At 41.7% G+C, this 16,516-nt stretch overlaps 2 protein-coding genes across 6 annotated transcripts in view; both read left to right on the forward strand.

Annotated features, from left to right (window-relative positions):
- The window catches only part of WRN (WRN RecQ like helicase), a 49,366-nt gene extending 35,349 nt beyond the window's left edge, over positions 1-14,017 (forward strand). For 2 of the 4 annotated variants that reach the window (XM_067297365.1, XM_013955157.2), the window contains exons 26-36: positions 209-284; positions 446-519; positions 2,257-2,338; positions 2,628-2,740; positions 4,190-4,304; positions 5,719-5,844; positions 7,875-8,037; positions 9,160-9,374; positions 10,831-10,902; positions 11,476-11,619; positions 13,632-14,017. In XM_067297365.1, coding sequence (XP_067153466.1) covers positions 209-284; positions 446-519; positions 2,257-2,338; positions 2,628-2,740; positions 4,190-4,304; positions 5,719-5,844; positions 7,875-8,037; positions 9,160-9,374; positions 10,831-10,902; positions 11,476-11,619; positions 13,632-13,754 — 1,303 coding nt within the window. In that variant the 3' untranslated portion in view covers positions 13,755-14,017. The other 2 variants (XM_067297368.1, XM_067297366.1) reach the window with 2 other exon arrangements.
- Positions 14,018-14,230: 213 nt separating this feature from the next.
- Positions 14,231-16,516, forward strand: part of GTF2E2 (general transcription factor IIE subunit 2) — a 28,351-nt gene continuing 26,065 nt past the window's right edge. The window contains exons 1-2 of one of the 2 annotated variants that reach the window (XM_067297369.1): positions 14,231-14,276; positions 14,968-15,134. In XM_067297369.1, coding sequence (XP_067153470.1) covers positions 14,972-15,134 — 163 coding nt within the window. In that variant the 5' untranslated portion in view covers positions 14,231-14,276; positions 14,968-14,971. Of the gene's footprint in view, positions 14,277-14,316; positions 14,448-14,967; positions 15,135-16,516 lie in introns of those variants that run through there. The other variant, XM_067297370.1, reaches the window with a different exon arrangement.

Raw genomic sequence — 16,516 nt, forward strand, 5'->3', positions numbered from 1 at the left:
TGAGGTCCTAAATGTTTCCCTAAAGAATGGTGATTTTAAAATCTTTAAGAAAATCAATAAGAATTTTTATTTATTTATTTTCTAAAAATATCGCTATACAAAGTTCAGTTCAGTTTGCTTAGGAGCATAATTTTTTTTTAAGTGGCAGCTTCACAGTACGAATGATTGTCTGTCTGATTCCAGTAAGACTGAATTCATTTTCTTGCAGCATTAGACCTTCAACTGTGGTCTCCGAACAGCGCTCCCCGGATGGGAAAGTAACAAAGTTTTCACCAGTCAAACAGGTCCGTAGGAGTACAGCTCTTCTTGTGTTCTGTCGTTGATTGTTGTTTGTATTAAAAGTTTTAACTATATTATGGACTCGCAAATTAATGTTTTGCTGCTTATATCAACTGCATTGCAAAGACTGTTAAATCAGCATTTGTTTGTCTTGTGTTTTTAATAGATGTCTTTGTATGAAATGTTTTCTTATGAGAGAAAAGGTAAAATTTCTACAGGAAGCAATGACACATTTAACAGGTATAGTATTCTAAATTAAAACAGTTAGCAATGGTTTAACTATGTAATAGGGATACTGTTTGTAATATGACCCTTAAAATAGTATTCCTCTTTGAAGGAACCATAAAATACATCTGTTTATGATTAAGTTACTGATATTAAAAAAAAAAAGAAAGAAAGATAAGCTTTTAAAACTTGTAGTGTGCCATATTATATTTCAACATGTTGAATTACTACAACATTTAACAGGCTTTGCAGAATTTGGCAAGCTGTATTAAACTTCAATGTATTCCTAGTGTGTCACGGGCAAAGTTTTATTAACCACTGAAGTGCAAACATTCTCACCAGAAGCACTTCAAATCTACTAGCAGAAAAAAAAAAAAAAAGTTAAAAGAAGTTGTATACCCCCTTTTTATTAAACTGCCTACCTTTTACTGGGCCCTGTGTTTTCAGCTGATGTCGTCTTTGGTAATAGTTTAAACTGTAATGAGTTTTAAATTGTGCTGACTTAAAATCAGAAACGGAATAATTGTTTTCAAACAATTTCCAAATATAATGCATGTGCCTGACTTCAAAAGGTGGCAGAACTGAATGTATGCTTTGGGCCGTGACTATAGTAAACATATAGGTATGGCTTTCTGCCTTTTTACACTAGTCTGCTGATGACTGAAATGAAGTTTAGGCTTACTGAGGTCAAAGCAAATAAAACAAGCTTCTGCAAGAAGCAGGAAAAGAAATTTGTTTTCCTAGCTTGTGTGATGCTTCAGATTAAACCCACCTTATGTTTTTGAACAGCTGTATTGCTGCTTCAGGCAAGCAGCCTGATACTGGCAGAAGACTGGAAAACAGGATATGTCATTTAAGCTGAATAATTACCACTGTAGCTGTACAGAGAAAGATCATTTTAGGGACAACTACCTTCCAAAGCAAGTGTTATTTCACACTTTCGCTTAGTAAATCAAGGAAGAGACGCTCTTATTCTAGCTTGTCTGCTTGCAATATTGCAATACAACAATAGCAGTCTAATTAAAGAGGTTTCCCTAACAATAGTAGCCTATAGGCTGGTTGCTGTGACAGCACTCTCTGTGCGGATGTGCCTAGCACTAACAATAGCTAATTCTGCTTGCAGCACAGCAGCTGTGCCTTGCTGCTGATGCTTTTAAATTTATTAGCTCTGTATGGCCAGGATCAACATTGTCAGCAATAAGGGGGGAAAAAAGCAAGATTTTCATTGTGGAATGCTGTCAGAATAATGTTATGAATGGATAAGTGCTTGTTAACACCTTTGTTAACAATAGGTGAATCCAGCTGTAGGTAGGGATATAGGTGCTTTGTTCACAAAACTTCAGTTTTCATCATCTGCTTGAGCTTTGTACAATAAAAGGTTACTTTTAAGGTATGGGATCAGCCCTGGAGAGAGATCTGTTAGATTTGGCTTTGAGATGCTGTCTGCAAAAAACTATGTCGCTTTTGCCCTTTTTTTCTTAGAGGCTATCATTGAAAAGAGTAGTGATGCTATGAAAATGCTAACACTGGGTAATGTTATGATCTGCTTGTAAAAGATTTTTGCCTAAAGCTAATGCTGCCCTAATCAGCTCAAGTCCTGTGTCAGTGCTCCTGCTAGCATGAGGTGCCAGGTCACCAGACAACAGGCAAAAAAATAAGTTGGGCAGCTGCTCTCCCACAGCCTTGTGTAGAGTACATGAATAAATTGGTGCTACGCAAGTGCTGACTTTATGCTTCTTTGTTTTTCATCAGCGTCCCCGTGCACTCACCAGTCAAATCTTTTTCTTTGAAGTCCACAGAGTCTGTTGTTTCATCTCAAGAAAAAGAACTACAGGTAAGTCTGAAAGAGGAAGGATATCTGTGAATTGCAGTCAAACTACAGTTTTGCTGTACTGGAGCAGCTGGACTGGCTAGCTCCTAATATTAGCTAATTGTTTTGAACAGAAGTTCTAGGAGAATTTAAATGTGTTAAGATTGTTAATGGGGTTGCAGTATTTGGCTTTGTATGTTTGAGGAAAGATGAGGGATGCTCTAGATTTCGTTTGTTTGTTTTTTCCTTATTTTAGTTATTTTTGATGTGCTTGGTCTAAAGCTTCTTCAAAAGAATTTGGCTCTCTTCACAGACTGCCCTGTATGGCAAGTTGTTGACAGCTAGACAGAAGCTAGCTAATGAGAAGGAAATTCCTCCAGCTGTCCTGGCAACCAATAAGGTCCTGGTGGAGATGGCCCGGATAAGGTAAGGTCTGCATGCATGCATCTTATGTAAATGTGAAAGATTGCAAGCCAGGTCAGTAAAATAAAACTAAGCTAGTATGCAACTTTTCCGGTGTCAGTGGCTTGGAGAATTATGTTCCCATATATGCTTCTAGTTCAGTTAGGTTTTATATCAGTAGAGATGTCAGCAGATTTCCAGCTTGTTAGAGAACCTAGTGCTACCAAAAAATGGGGGGGGAAATAGGGTGCATCTGCTGTATGTCTCTGAGCTTGTGTATGTCACAAATCTGTGTGGGCAGTTCGTTTGTTGTTGGAAAGTTCCCCTGATGATCCATGCTACTACCCCCATTTAACAGGCCTGAAGAGCAGTGAGATTTTGCACAGTAATAAGAGTAGTAGAGCTGACACTCCTTTCAGTGTGTGAACTACTCGGGCATGGATATTTCTGCTTATGAGGTATCTTCAGTCAAACTTTCTGTTCCTTTGCTGCCACCTGATTATAATCTGTTCATTGACTTGTGCTCTGAAACTTAGGAGTCCCCTTCCTGATTTTGTTGAGAGAGCATGCCTTATTGGTAGAGCAGCAGCTCTTTTCCTGAGGATCTTCATTTACTGTAATACCCTTATAGACCACTCACCTGTATATGTTAGATGGTGTTACTGACATCAGACTTGCATCTTCATCATAGCTTTTTAAAAAACAACAACAACAACAACAACAAACTTTGCATATGCTGTTTTAACCAAACCTCCTGTCAACTTGACCAGGTACGGAGGGAAAGATTATGTACTGTGCTGATTCTTACCTTTCCCACTCTCTCTCCAACGTGTGTGTGTGGTGTGTGGGTTTTTTTTTTGTTTTGTTTTTTGTTTTTTTTTTAATCAGTTTACTATGTTCTTATCCTGATAAGGGTTACGACAGCTCTTGACCTGTAGCTTTTTCCTACGTGTATATGGGTAGCTCTGTAGCATAAATTAATAAGCACAAGTTAGTGCTGCTCTCGCAGCTATGGAAAGGAAACCAAAAAAAAAAAAAAATTCCTTCAGCTTTCCCATTGTAAGACTGGGTATTGTAGGGCAGCTCAGTTTGTAATGCATCTGAAGTGCCTTCCCCAACTACTAAAATATGTTATGTAACTATTTTGGGATGTCTATCTTATTATTCCATGGAAGATCTCTGGTCTTACACACTCTTGGAAGGAAAGAACAAATTAAGATTTATGTGGTTAATTGATCCTATGAAGTGTTAAACAGCAAATTCAAGGTGCCTGCTGTGGCCAAGCTTCATGACACAGAAATGCGAACAGTGGACTTCCTTAGTAGTTGCAGAGATGATGACAGTACAGTACTACTACTTTCAAGTAATGACAGAGATCTGTGGTCAAAGTGCATGTTGTTGTTCACAGACACTTGATGTTCCAAAGCATCAGCTTAGGAAGTTTCCATTACTTTATTGTTCACTCTGAACCAGACCTACGACTGTTGAGAATGTGAAGAGAATCGATGGTGTATCTGAAGCAAAATCTACCATATTGGCTCCTCTCCTGGCTGAAATTAAGGAGTTTTGCCAAGTGAATAATTTGCAGGTAGGATTTAGCAAAGTGTCTGCTACCATGCAAGAGCCTTAAAGAACATGGTCTGCAGCTATCTGATTTCTCCTTCAGAGTGTGTGTGTTTGTGGGTTTTTTGGTGGGTGGGTGGGTTGATTTTGGGTGGGTGGGTTGTTTTAATCACAGTTGTCCCATCCAAGCAGGGCAGCTAAACTGTTAGCCTTGCCTGTGAATATGTTTCCCAAATCAGAGTGTGCTACTTAGCACTCTTAGCTCCCACTTAAGTGGACCTGCATGGTGGTATCAGTACTTGAAAGACTAGGGTGAGGCATTTAGCCTGGGCATGGCATCTGGACCTGGCTGATGTTCTGGATTGCTGTTGTCATCCTCATAGTCTGGAACATTGTTACAAACGCTGTCCTTCTAGCCTGGGTGAGCACCCAGTAGGTGCCATGTTACCTCAACCATGTAGCTAGTCATCCTGATTTGGGGATGGAGACTGAATAGATAGGATATGTACCTTCACCCTGGTTTATTGTTTTAGAAGATTTGGAGGGCAGGGTTCATCTTTGCTTTCCCTAAATTAATCCTTGGGAGCCTGGCAGAATGGCTTAGATTTCCGGCTATTGTGAACACTCTTTGAGTAGGCTCTCTTTTCATAGCTGGTTTGCTTCTGTCCATGCTAGTCTGTAGAGTGGCACCTCTTACTGTGCCTTCCTCATTGGTCACTATGGCAAGAGATGGCACCAGGGGAGAGGGCCTGGAGCAGAGTGTGGGAGGAACTACAGAGCAGTTTCCCTTTGGGGTTTTAATTCTTATACACATGTAGAGTTAGAAGGATTTTTCTAGTCCAGACCAGCAGACAGACCTAGGAAAGCAGGCAGAACAGTAATACTAATTCTCTTTAATGCTCGAGAGCAACATGTTTAATGTTGTAAAGAGTTCTCTTTCTACTTCATAGATCAAGCTGTTAAGACCGAGATAAGGGGACCAAAAGCATTTCTGTTTTTAAAGAAATCTGTGTATGTGTGTGTTAAGCATAAGTTTAAAAAATAAAAAGATAAATGGGGGGAATTTCCCATACAAAACAGCAGATTGATTATCACAATTCTGATGAAATAATTCCACATATGTATGTTAGGGTTACCAACTAACAAGTTTTGTTTTTACCTAGATTCTGGTTTGGCAAGGGCGGGGGGTGGTGGTGTTTGCAAGTCCCTTGGACAATCTCATGTTTGTTTTATTAAGGAAGGTATATGTAGATGTCCATCCTGTTTCTTTTTTTCTTTTTCCTTTTTTCTTTTTTTTTGGATGGAATATGGAATGCCAAACCCCAAACTTCCTCAAAGATGAATGACTCCATTTCTGATACTCCTTCAGATTACATGGGGGAGGCTGATCCATTGGTTATTACTGGAATATATTCCTAAATCCTCTTTATATCATTTAGATGGATGCATTCCCTATGTCTGGATCTAGAGACCAGAAAGAAACAACTCCCTGGAAGCATGCTGAAGCACTCTCTCCATCTGAGCACGTCACATATGTCCTGTTCCAAGAGAAGAATCTGTCCTTGGTAAGTTCTTCCCCATGGAGGTCTCACCCTTGTTTAAAATTAACAGCAGGGATATTGTGTCTAGCAGGTGAGGGTCTTGCAAGTTTGTGCTCCTAAATCCTCTGCACATTGCTGGAGAGGGTTTCTTTAAAGCACTGAAGCTATATCTTCCCTGGCAAATAGTAGCTCATCTAACTCATCTGTATTGACCAGCCCGAAAGTATGAAGAACTGATCTTGCTGTGAACGAGGCTACAGCAAGACGGTACCCAGCTCCCTACTTGTTATAGTGCCTGCAGAGATTGGCACGGCCTCAAACAGAATTGTTGCAATTATCTAATTGGCATATTTCAGTACTTTCATGCACTGTGCTTTGTTCCAGCCTCTTTTCTCTTAAATTTGGCTTTTTTGATGTATAGCCTTCTGCTTTAAAAAAATGCTGTGTTCATTCTATGTATTCCTGTTTCTGTTTTTTTTCCCTCTCCTTACAGCAGCGAGGGCGTATAGGGAAAAACCTTCTGATCCAGTACTCTGCTGGAAAGGACACTAAGCATAAGGCTGTATATAGGCATTTCTTTAGTAATTGCTAGGATAAGTCTTACTAACCTTGTCCATGGTTTAGAGAGGAAACTCCCATCCCCTTTGCCTGTGCCATCTCTATGCATAAGACTTGAATGTTGAGAAACAAAGTTCATAGGGAGATTGAGTGCAGAACTAAAAGGCTAAGTATTAATGCAGCTTTCCAGTTCAGATTTTGAAAGCTGCTGCTTGTTGTGGAAAAAAGTTGAGGTTCAGTTACCTGTCACATCTAAATAGTTTAAGTGCTGCAGGGCATGTGACTAAATTGGCATTGTGCCATGTGCTCAGTGGCACTGAAGATGAGCATCATGAGCTGTTTGTAAACAGTGTTGGTTTGTTTTTTTTTTTTATTTATTGCTTTTTAATTCTGCAGTAGGAAACAAGTTGCTTCAAGTTTTGCTTTGACCCTCCCAAGAGTAAGGGTAAACCCTGTCAGATAGTCACTAAAATAAAGTGTAACTAAGCACTAATTAACAAGAAGCAATTGTATAGTTATTAGTTGGTAACTTGATGCTCTATATCTACTAACCCTGATTGTTATATGCACAGGATGTGTATTGTCTGGGGGAGAAGTCAGTAAAAGTATGAAAGCTGTTCTTCCAAAGAAGAAAGGTTAATCAGTTTGGAATCTATCCTTGGAAAAAGTCCAAATTTAGGTAGCAAAAGTTTTAGATGCTTCTCTTCAAGGCAAATATCTTCAGACATTTTTATTTTATTTTATTTTATTTTTTAATTTATTTTTTTAACGAATGTGAACAGATGTGAATTTGTTCTGGTACTGTTAGCCATGTTCTACATTGATGTCCTGAATCAAACAGGCCCCTGGAAGGTCGGGTGTAGATGAAGGACTACTTAGCAGAAGACATCTGAGGCTTTTATGAATACCTCATGAAGTAGAAGCTGGTTTAATGCTCTAACTTACGAGGTGAAAGTGCTCATTTCCTATGTGGTAGAAATTGCTGTGTTCTGAGATTTAGGTGCCACATGGTGGAATGAGGATGATAGTGACAATCTTGAAGCCCAAGGAACGTGAGATATAAACAGGCCGCAGGAGTGAAGTTAAACCACAAAGATACAAGAGGAGAATATCCAGGAACACCTTCTTGTCTCTTCTGCTATACGAGGGTGTCCAGACTAGCTGTGGGACCAAGGCTAAAAGCTTTGGGTTCTGAGCCTTAGAGGTGGTCACACAGAACCCTTTCTGTGTAGAACCCCTTGACATCTGAAATAAGTTCAAGGTGAGGCATTGCACTCAAGTTATAGAAGTAATAACCTCAAGAGAAAAATGTTCTTTACAAGTTGGGAAACAAATCAGTGATGTTGGGTATAACTGAGTGCTTTGGGTTTTTTGTTGCGCTGACAAGTGCCAGCATCCCCTGGTTACTCTCTGGGAATGAGAGCTTGCCAAGCTTTGGGCCTTTAGTTGTATTTCAGACACTTCTGTCGCCTTAACTTCTGTCATTGTTTCCCCAGCGGACTATAAGTGAGAGCAGATCTCTTCCTCTTTCTGAGGTTGGCACTCACCTGTGCCAGGCAATGAAAGCTGGCTACCCTGTCAACCTGGAACGAGCAGGTTTGACTCCGAAAGTTCAACAGATGGTTTCTGATGTTATCCATAATCCTCCCATTGACTCAGGTGAGAATCACAGCCCTAATGTGAAGCTTCTAATGCCAGTGGCATACAGATGAAGAAAATGAAAAATCTGACAACTATGCTGCTTCTTTAGGTGGAACCCATCATTTTGGAAGGCCTGTGGCAGTATCAGGGCAAAGCATGGCAATGCCAAGGGCACTTTTGTCCTTTCAAGATTATCTTCTGAAATAAGATAATCTTGACTCATTGAAGAGCAAAGCAGGGTAGCCCTTACAGATCCTTCCTCAACTCCTATTGAAAAGATCCAGGCATTATTCTTAATTAAATCCATATTTACACAACTTAAGGGCAGACAAGTTGAAGAAGTCAGCCTGGCAACATGTCTCTGGCACCTGCAAACAATATGCTCATTAAGAACTGTAGAATTTCTCCAAAAAACTTCTCTGGAAGTTATTTGTTTGTGATGAAGAGACTGAATCAGTGCAGGAAAAGCAATTTTCAATCTTAACACAGTGATCTGGTGCCCTGGGCTAGTTCAGGGGCTGAAGGTGAATGCATGCTAAGTTGTGGCTTTGGGGATGAGTGACTTGAAGTTCAGTTGTGCCCCAGTAGCTTAATTACTCTGGTTTCCAGAATTTTCTGACTTCCTAGCTTCCATACTCCTGTCATACTGCAGATTAACTGATGCATCTTTTCAGCAGCAGTTATTGGCCCAACGATACTTTGTTTGCGTAAACTTACTGCTATGCCAGCTCTCCATTCTAGCATGGGAGAAGATGAGGACTCTTCAGCCTGTACTAATATAGTCAGCCTCTCAAGAGAACGTGGTTGAGAGTGAGGCACAAGTTAGAGGCAGATGATTATAATACTCACAGACTAAATTTAAGGATGGTAGGATTGTGTGAGTATAAATGAGTTGAAAATTTACCCCATGAGCTCATGTGCTGTTTTCTTATGGGCCCAAGTCATGCACTGTTTTATTTCTTAACCTGTTCCATGCCTGTGCTATGCTTTAATGAGGGACAACAGATGCTTCTTACAGCATAGAAGCACTGTGAATAAGGGGCAGAGGGATTTAAAAACAATCTCTCTCTCTCTTTCTCTCTCTCTCTATTTTTTTTATATATATATATATATATATATATTTTTTTTTTCCCCCCCAAGACACAACCAATATTCAAGCAATCAGAAAGCTGGTTCCTGCAGATATTGAAATGTATCTCATCAGGATGACTATTGCAATATTGGAGAAAGAGGATGGAAGTAGGCCTCAGGATGGTCCAGGCAACAAAAGGACCCTGATGTGGTCAGGCAGGCAGCAAGAAAAAACAGGAGTGGATGAAGCAAGCAGGGAAAACACTTTGGGGACTGAAACAAAGGTTAGTAAGAGAAGTTATAAAACTGGTTTTGTAAAAAGCATGTTCTCCCTTTGTATGAGCAGACTGAAAGAACTCTATGTTGCTGGCATTTGCAGAAGAGTACTTAGTATTTCCAGCTTCCTGTTCCACTTTTCCTGCAGCGCTGAGCAAGACTGCCTTGCTTTCTTTGAGCAAAGCTCAGGCCAGAACTAGAGGGTTCCCCTCGCAAACTGTTGACCTAGGAAGATGGCAGATGCTGCCCCTGTGCAGGCATACTAAATGGACCGCAGCTAGGCACTTGAGCTGAGCTGTTCCTCTGTGGCACTGTCAGTTCATATGTAGTGGGTCCTGGTCACGCAGTCCAGAAAGGAACCAGACACCTAGTGGTCCGCTGCCTTTGAGCATCACAACTGTGACTTAACAGTGATCCCAGAGAGTAGGTGTGAACACTTTCTCCTGTCCTCCACCCCTTCAGGAAGGGGATGTGAAAAGTCCCCTAGAATTTATAGTAGCTGGGACGGTGGAGCTGAAATTCAAAGCTCTCCCCAGTATGAAAACCCTTGAAAAGCTGGACCCTTTGTAACCACAAAGTCCATGTTCTGCCCTCACCTCAGTTCCATGCATTGGTACTTTATGTGGGGAAAGTGATTGCCTTTCTGCCTAGAAGGCCATAAGACTCCAGGAGAGCTTAGAAAGTGAGAAAGCCAGTGGCAATGCCTTCCAGAATTGTCTGACAATCTTTCATGGGTGCTTCTGTTGCCTCGAGACTGCTGGGCATAGCTGTGATCTCAACAGAAAGCATCAAGCTGTAAGTCTGAGTCACCCAGAGGAAATCTCTATTCAGAGCAAAAAATAAGACGCTCTTAATTGCAGTTTGAGGAAGGCTAAGCTGGCCTTCTGAGCCTCAAGCTGGCCTCTGAATATCCCACCCATCTCCCAAGTCCTAGCTCAGCACTTTAATCAAAAGGCCACCCTGCTCTGAGTAGCTCATGATGGGATTGTTAAAAGGAAATTCCAAACTGAATCCTTTTGCTGCCTGCACTAGGATTCAGTGTCTGGTATTTACAGGGGTTTGGGTGTGTGTTTTTTAACTTGGATTCAAATAACTTTTCAAAACTTGCCATTTCACCAAATTGATTTTCTTGCCTTCCTGATCCCTTTTTTGGTTTCAGAATGTCCATGTTTGAACTTTCTTTTTCCTGAAGTTGACCCCCTGGCAGTTCAATAGCTTGAGCTATAATTACACTTTTTTCTGTTACGGTTAGCTGCTGCGGCTAACAAGAAGAAAGATACGCTATTAGAAGTCTAATATTATAAAAATGAGTAGACTGGGAATCCAAAAGCTAATTGAAATAGTCTTCACTGAATTTCTCCTTCAGAAGATAACCTTCTAATAACTCCCTGTAGCAAACATCCTTGAAAATTGCTAACGAATGTTCTTAGATTTTTACAGCTTTACTTACTGTTGCTTTTACAGGGTAATTTGTTCAAGCCTACACTGAAGGAAGGAGTTGAAAAAAACCATCCACAAGTGGTGCCCTCAGCTTCGGTAAATAGTTGTTCTTCCTGTAACAACATATGCAATAGACTTTTTATTAGCCATGCTCTAAGAAAGACTGAGATGCGTAGTTGAACTAAAATTTCAGCTTTGGTTGTTCTGAAAGCTGATGATTTGAAACTTTGCCCCATTGCACACTAGACAATGGGTGTTATATCAGAGCTTAGAGAAATCAATATATCTGTGCCCACTACTCCATTTTTAACTAACTTCTTTGCTGGAAAAACACATCTGAAAACAGCATTTCTGAGTTAAAAGCAAGTATTTCAAGTTCTCGGGGCCACTGGGATGGAGGAAGTGTACTCCACTACAAAAGGTGCTCAAGTGCAAGTTCCAGTTCCCTTGTTTATGAAATAAATGCATCTCGCGTGCTCGTGTCTTACTGGGTGAAATGGATAAGAAATACTAGTGATCTCGTGAAGCGGAGGTGTTGGGTCTCCTTTCAGAATTACAGATTAATTTGCTTTAAAAATAACTTTCCATTTAATTTAGTTAGTTACTCAAATTGCAGCCTTAATGCAGTGATAAATATAACAGCCTGCTTTATTACTCTTCTATGGAAAGTCTGTACAGAGCATGGATGACAACCGGCCTGGTAGTAGTAAAGGAGGTGCAGCAGGTGGTCAGATGCCCATCACATTAGCCTCTTGGAAACAGTCTGCCCTCAATCCGGATGAGGAGGAACTGTTTCCTGACTGCCAGCCAAAGGTGAGATTGCCTGTAGCCCTGTGCTATGAGTAGAGTGAGGATCTGATGATTTGGATGTTGATCTTAAACCAAAATCCCAACTGATATTTAGGTTCTTTCCTGTGCCTAAAACCTTGATAGAAAGGCCTGGCCTGAACTGCCAAGGAGCTTCTTTTATTAAGATGCTTGATGTAATGACAGCTTCCCCTTTTCTGTTGTCTTGCTTGTGCCTGAATATACCACTTCAGAAAATTTCTTCCCCAGTAGATCTTGCCAGCCCTCTAGTGGGAGAGGTTTCCAATGCTTAGAGAACATTTTACTAGTTTTCCTCTTTCACACAGAAGGTGGTGTGAGATTGCATGTTGACCACATTAAGGATTTTTGCACTGGTGTGTGAAATCTCATAAACATGTATGTTGTGTTTGTCTAAAAGGAGCTTGTTTTGCTCTGAGCAGCACCCACTCCTGGTACAACTTGCCTTGACTTCCAGTTTGAAGCTGGGATACTGATGCGAGTGCAAAACCTAATGTAGACAAACCATCATGCAGTCTGGCCTGTTTATCAACAGACATCCCTGAGTGAAGTTGTTGGGTCTGTGTAATTCTTTGAACACCACAGCAGCTATTTGATCTGAACCACTACTCATATCAGATGATCCTCTATATTCAGCTCTGTGTTGTGTTAATGAATACATTGATACTTTCCTGGGCATAGAAGCTACACTGAAGCGCTGTCTGTCTTCACCAGTGGCAGTATAATAGAAGATGCCCCCATTTCTGGAAACCAGATGTAACCCTAGTCATAGACCTCACCCCAGGCAATTATTTTGTTCTGTGGCTACTGAAAAACAATTGTGAAATATTGTGAAAATTGGGTCTTAGAATACATGCCTTTTCAGCAAACTAAACTGAGTTTCAACTCCTGCAAATCTTTCCTTATTCATATTCTGGTCATAGCTTGAAAGAGTATCCAGAACATCTGTTCTGAGTAAAGCCTCTTTGTTCTGAACCAGGAACAAAGCATAATCAGCATAATAGTCTGTGCATGCCTCCTGCTTCAACCTGAGCTTTGGCTGGGAGCCTTTGTGCACACACCTCTGCTGCAGGAACTGTATCGACCTCTCTCCCATCTTGAGATCAGGTCTCCTGTTGTGTTTCCTTAGGGCAGCTTGCCAGCAGTCTTGTTCATCTCAGCCTGAGGAAGGATAGGCTTCAAGGACGTGGGGTCTTGCATTATTTAAAGATTGGCTGAAGGGTTGGCAGAAATTTACCTTCCGTTTGTAAGCTCTTACTGGAATGAATGGCTTTGTATTGCCATAGTATCTGTTACAACCACAGTGAAAACAATAGATGCAGCAGTCATAGAGAATGTGGTATGCTCAGCCTCGCCTTGGGGAATATATACCACTTCTGAGTTTGGCTGGGCTGCTTATGTTTGTAGGGAGAGGGATACAAGACTACCTCACACAGTCAGTTACAGGCACTCACTGTTACCTCTGTGGGTGTCTGCTGGATGTCCAAGTTTGTTGTCCCCCAGCATATGAGCTCTTTCAGAGGTTAGGTTCAGTATCTGCTGTTCTTTTCTTTGCTATCATGACAGGTGTGGGTTTTTTTGTGGTGTTTTTTTTGGTTGGTTGCTGTGTTTAAGGCAATTCCTGAAGGTTTCAATAACAACTTTAAAAGTATGCTAGTAAGTTGTTGTTGTTGTTGTTGTTGTCGTCCCCACCCCAAGTTAGACGTTTCCAAGGCTTGGTTCTTTTTGCTGGTGTCTTGTGATTCTTGTTCATTGAACTACTTAGAAAAGGTGTTGCATTTAAGTGAGTGATAAGCCTTCCAGGAATACTGTGGACACTTGAATTTCTCCTGATGAGCATGGCTTTGAGAATAGAACTAAACAGGTTACAGGCAGACTGTTTAAACTTTCTTTTGCACATGCAAATACGTGTGTGTGTGTGTGTGTGTGTGTGTGTGTGTGTGTGTGTAAAAAAAAAAAAAAAAAAAAAAAAAAAAAAAAATTTTTTTTTTTTCTTCCAGACTTCAAGTATCCCTTCTAAGAGAAAGGTGCCAGAGTGGTTTGGAACCTCGGGGGCAACTATTTTATCTGTTGAGAAGAATAAGAAACTGAAAGCGGACACAAGAAGAGGACTTTTTAACTGAATATGGTCATGAAAGTGGTGGTTGTTGTCCCTGCTCTGCTCTGCTCTCCTCTCCCCTCCAATATAGCAAGCCTCCTGGCTTCTGTGTACTAAATAATGGATGCAGTACTCTAATTTCTAAACCGTGTGTTTAAAGAAGACATGGTGCTTGCTCATTCTTCCTTGCAAGAACCTTGAAGGGGGAAGTACATTTAAGCTTTTCACTGTGTGAAATTTCGTGTCGAAAGTCTTTGGAATAAAAAAAATTAAAAAATAAAAATAAAAAGCCAGGTGCGCCTTGCGTCTCTTCTGTGCCCAAGCGGCCGCCTGTTTTGTGCACGGCGGGCTTCCAGCTGCTGCCCCCCGGCTTGCGGAAAAGCAGTTAGAGGTGCAGCCAGCGCGTCGCCACGGCAACGGTGGTTGCGCTTCCGGGGCGGGGTGGCGGCGCGGGGTCTGCCGGGACGGCGGCATGGCCCCATAGGCGCAGGCGGCGGGGCTGGGGCTGGGGCTGAGGCTGAGGCTGAGTTCGCGCTCCGCCGCGCAGGTGAGCGCGCGGGGGCTAGTGGTAGAAAGAGAGTGACCGTTGGGGGAGGGAGGGACGCGCGCGCACGCGCCTCAGTTACCTCAGAGCCGGCGGCAGGGGCTGGCCACGTTCCGCGCGGCGTTGCCGCGGCCTCCGGTCCGCGGCCCGGTGCGAGGCGGAGGAGGACTGCCGGTATGGCCGGGACACTGGGCCGGTGGCGGCGGGGGCTCTGTGCTGGGAGGATTCGGGTCGCGACGGGGGGCTGCGCGGAGGTCTCCACGACTCCCTTCCCTGCCTGTAGGAAGATGGGGTGCGCCGGCGAACCGGGCTCCTCGGTATGAGGGCGGCTGGTCGCGCTGCCGCCGAAGTTTTTTCATTTCAGTAACTTTAAAGTTCCGTGATAGTGTCGTAGAGCTTTCAGACAAATTTGACAAAAAAGATGGAAGCTCAGTGTTAAGCAAGTAGGCTTTGCATGTATTTTTGGAAATGTACACGAAGTTGAGTGCTGATTCAGAAAGTATATTCCATAGTCTCAAAGACTTGTTTGGAAAGAAGGTAGTTTTTTGACACTTAAATCCGCATAAACGTCTGTTTCTTAGAGTTGGTAAAGGGAAAGAGAAGGAAAAAGACTAAAAGTAAACAACTTTATAATTAGATGTCTATACTTCTGATTGTTTTATTGACTCTATCTAATCTTTATTTCTTTTAACAGAATTATGGATCCAAGCTTACTCAGAGAGCGAGAGCTATTCAAAAAGCGTGCCCTCTCCACACCAGCAGTAGAAAAACGTCCAGCGCCATCTTCTGACTCCTCATCTTCGAAGAAGAAGAAAACAAAGGTAGAACAAGGCAGCGCATCAAGCTCAAAACAAAACACAGGTTGGTGAAAATGTTCTGTTTAACAGATGTTTTACATTTTCTGCTGTCTGCCTCTGACCTCTAACTCACTAGCATGAATCAGTCTGTCAATTCTGGTAGCAGCTGTGATCATTTTTGCTCTTAAATTCTCACTTCTTAGTAACAAATTCATTTGCACAATATGGGAAAAAAATAAAATTTGTATTATCATGTATACAGGTCAGGCCTTGTCCTGTGACTTGCACACTGTTAGTGAGTTGGAAGAAGGGTTACTGCTAAGACATTACTTCAGATGAAGCTGGACTTTGGTTTGTGAATATCAATATAACACTAGACCCCACAAGATAAGTAGTAACAGTTGCACCCTTTCCCCCTCCTCCCCCCCCAAATCTGGCAAGAGAGAGCTTAAAACTTATTTCTATAAATTGAAAATCATAGACTGTCACAAGATGGATTCTGTAATTTTTGTCCTACTCGACATACTGTGATTAGCAGTTATTCTTGTTTAACCTGAAAATAAGTCTTCATTCATGAATGCCAGGACTTCTGCAGGTTTCTGTCTGCCTCAATTAGGAGTTTGATCATTCCCCTAGGATGGCGATGCTGACAACGTATGTCTCAGTACTAAATAAGCGACTAATAAAACAGCACCAAAATAGTGTGAGTAAATGAGAAGCACAGCAGTTGGAGCAGTAGGAAAAGGATTTGTGTACGCAAAGTGGTGTACTCTGTATCTGCTGTTACTGTGCGAGAAGATCAACTTGGAGGTCTTGTGAATAGTTCTCTGAAAACACGGAGTTTTCTGATACACTCTAAAAGGCAAATCAAAAGTCAGGAATTACTAAAACAGAAAACACGCTGCTGTGTGTGTCCATTGCATGCTCATATCTTGAATACTGTGCACAGCTCTCTTCTAAACTCAAAAAGGAAACAATAGGACTAAAAACAGCAGAGAAAAATGTCAAGGACAACGGGAGGAGTGGAGCAGCACTCCTGAAGAAAGAATAAGGAGATTATGTACCTTCAGCTTCTCAGAGCACTTAGGCCACCAAATAGTTTTCAGCTAGGCACTTTAAAATAAATGAAGATACTTTTCTGTCCAGCCTTGGCAAAAGGGCTCACTATTAGAGCATGTCATTTGATACCAAAAAATATAAACGAGCTTAAAAACTCCTTGAGGAGAAAAGGAATGGAGGCAGGTGTTTCTCCGTATGCATATGGGAGCTAGCACAGAGCTGCTATTCTCTTTTTGCTACTGCCAGTGATAATTGGAGTTCTGTGCTCGCTAGTATTCTGGGCAAGGCTCCTGTACAGCTAGTGCAACAGGAAGCTGTCACCTTGATGGCACTGTCCTGATGCCACAGCCACTTGTCCTCGTTGCTCTGACTGAGGCTCTTCCCGGC

Source organism: Apteryx mantelli, chromosome 5 (genome assembly GCF_036417845.1).
Source record: "Apteryx mantelli isolate bAptMan1 chromosome 5, bAptMan1.hap1, whole genome shotgun sequence".
NCBI lineage: Eukaryota > Metazoa > Chordata > Aves > Apterygiformes > Apterygidae > Apteryx > Apteryx mantelli.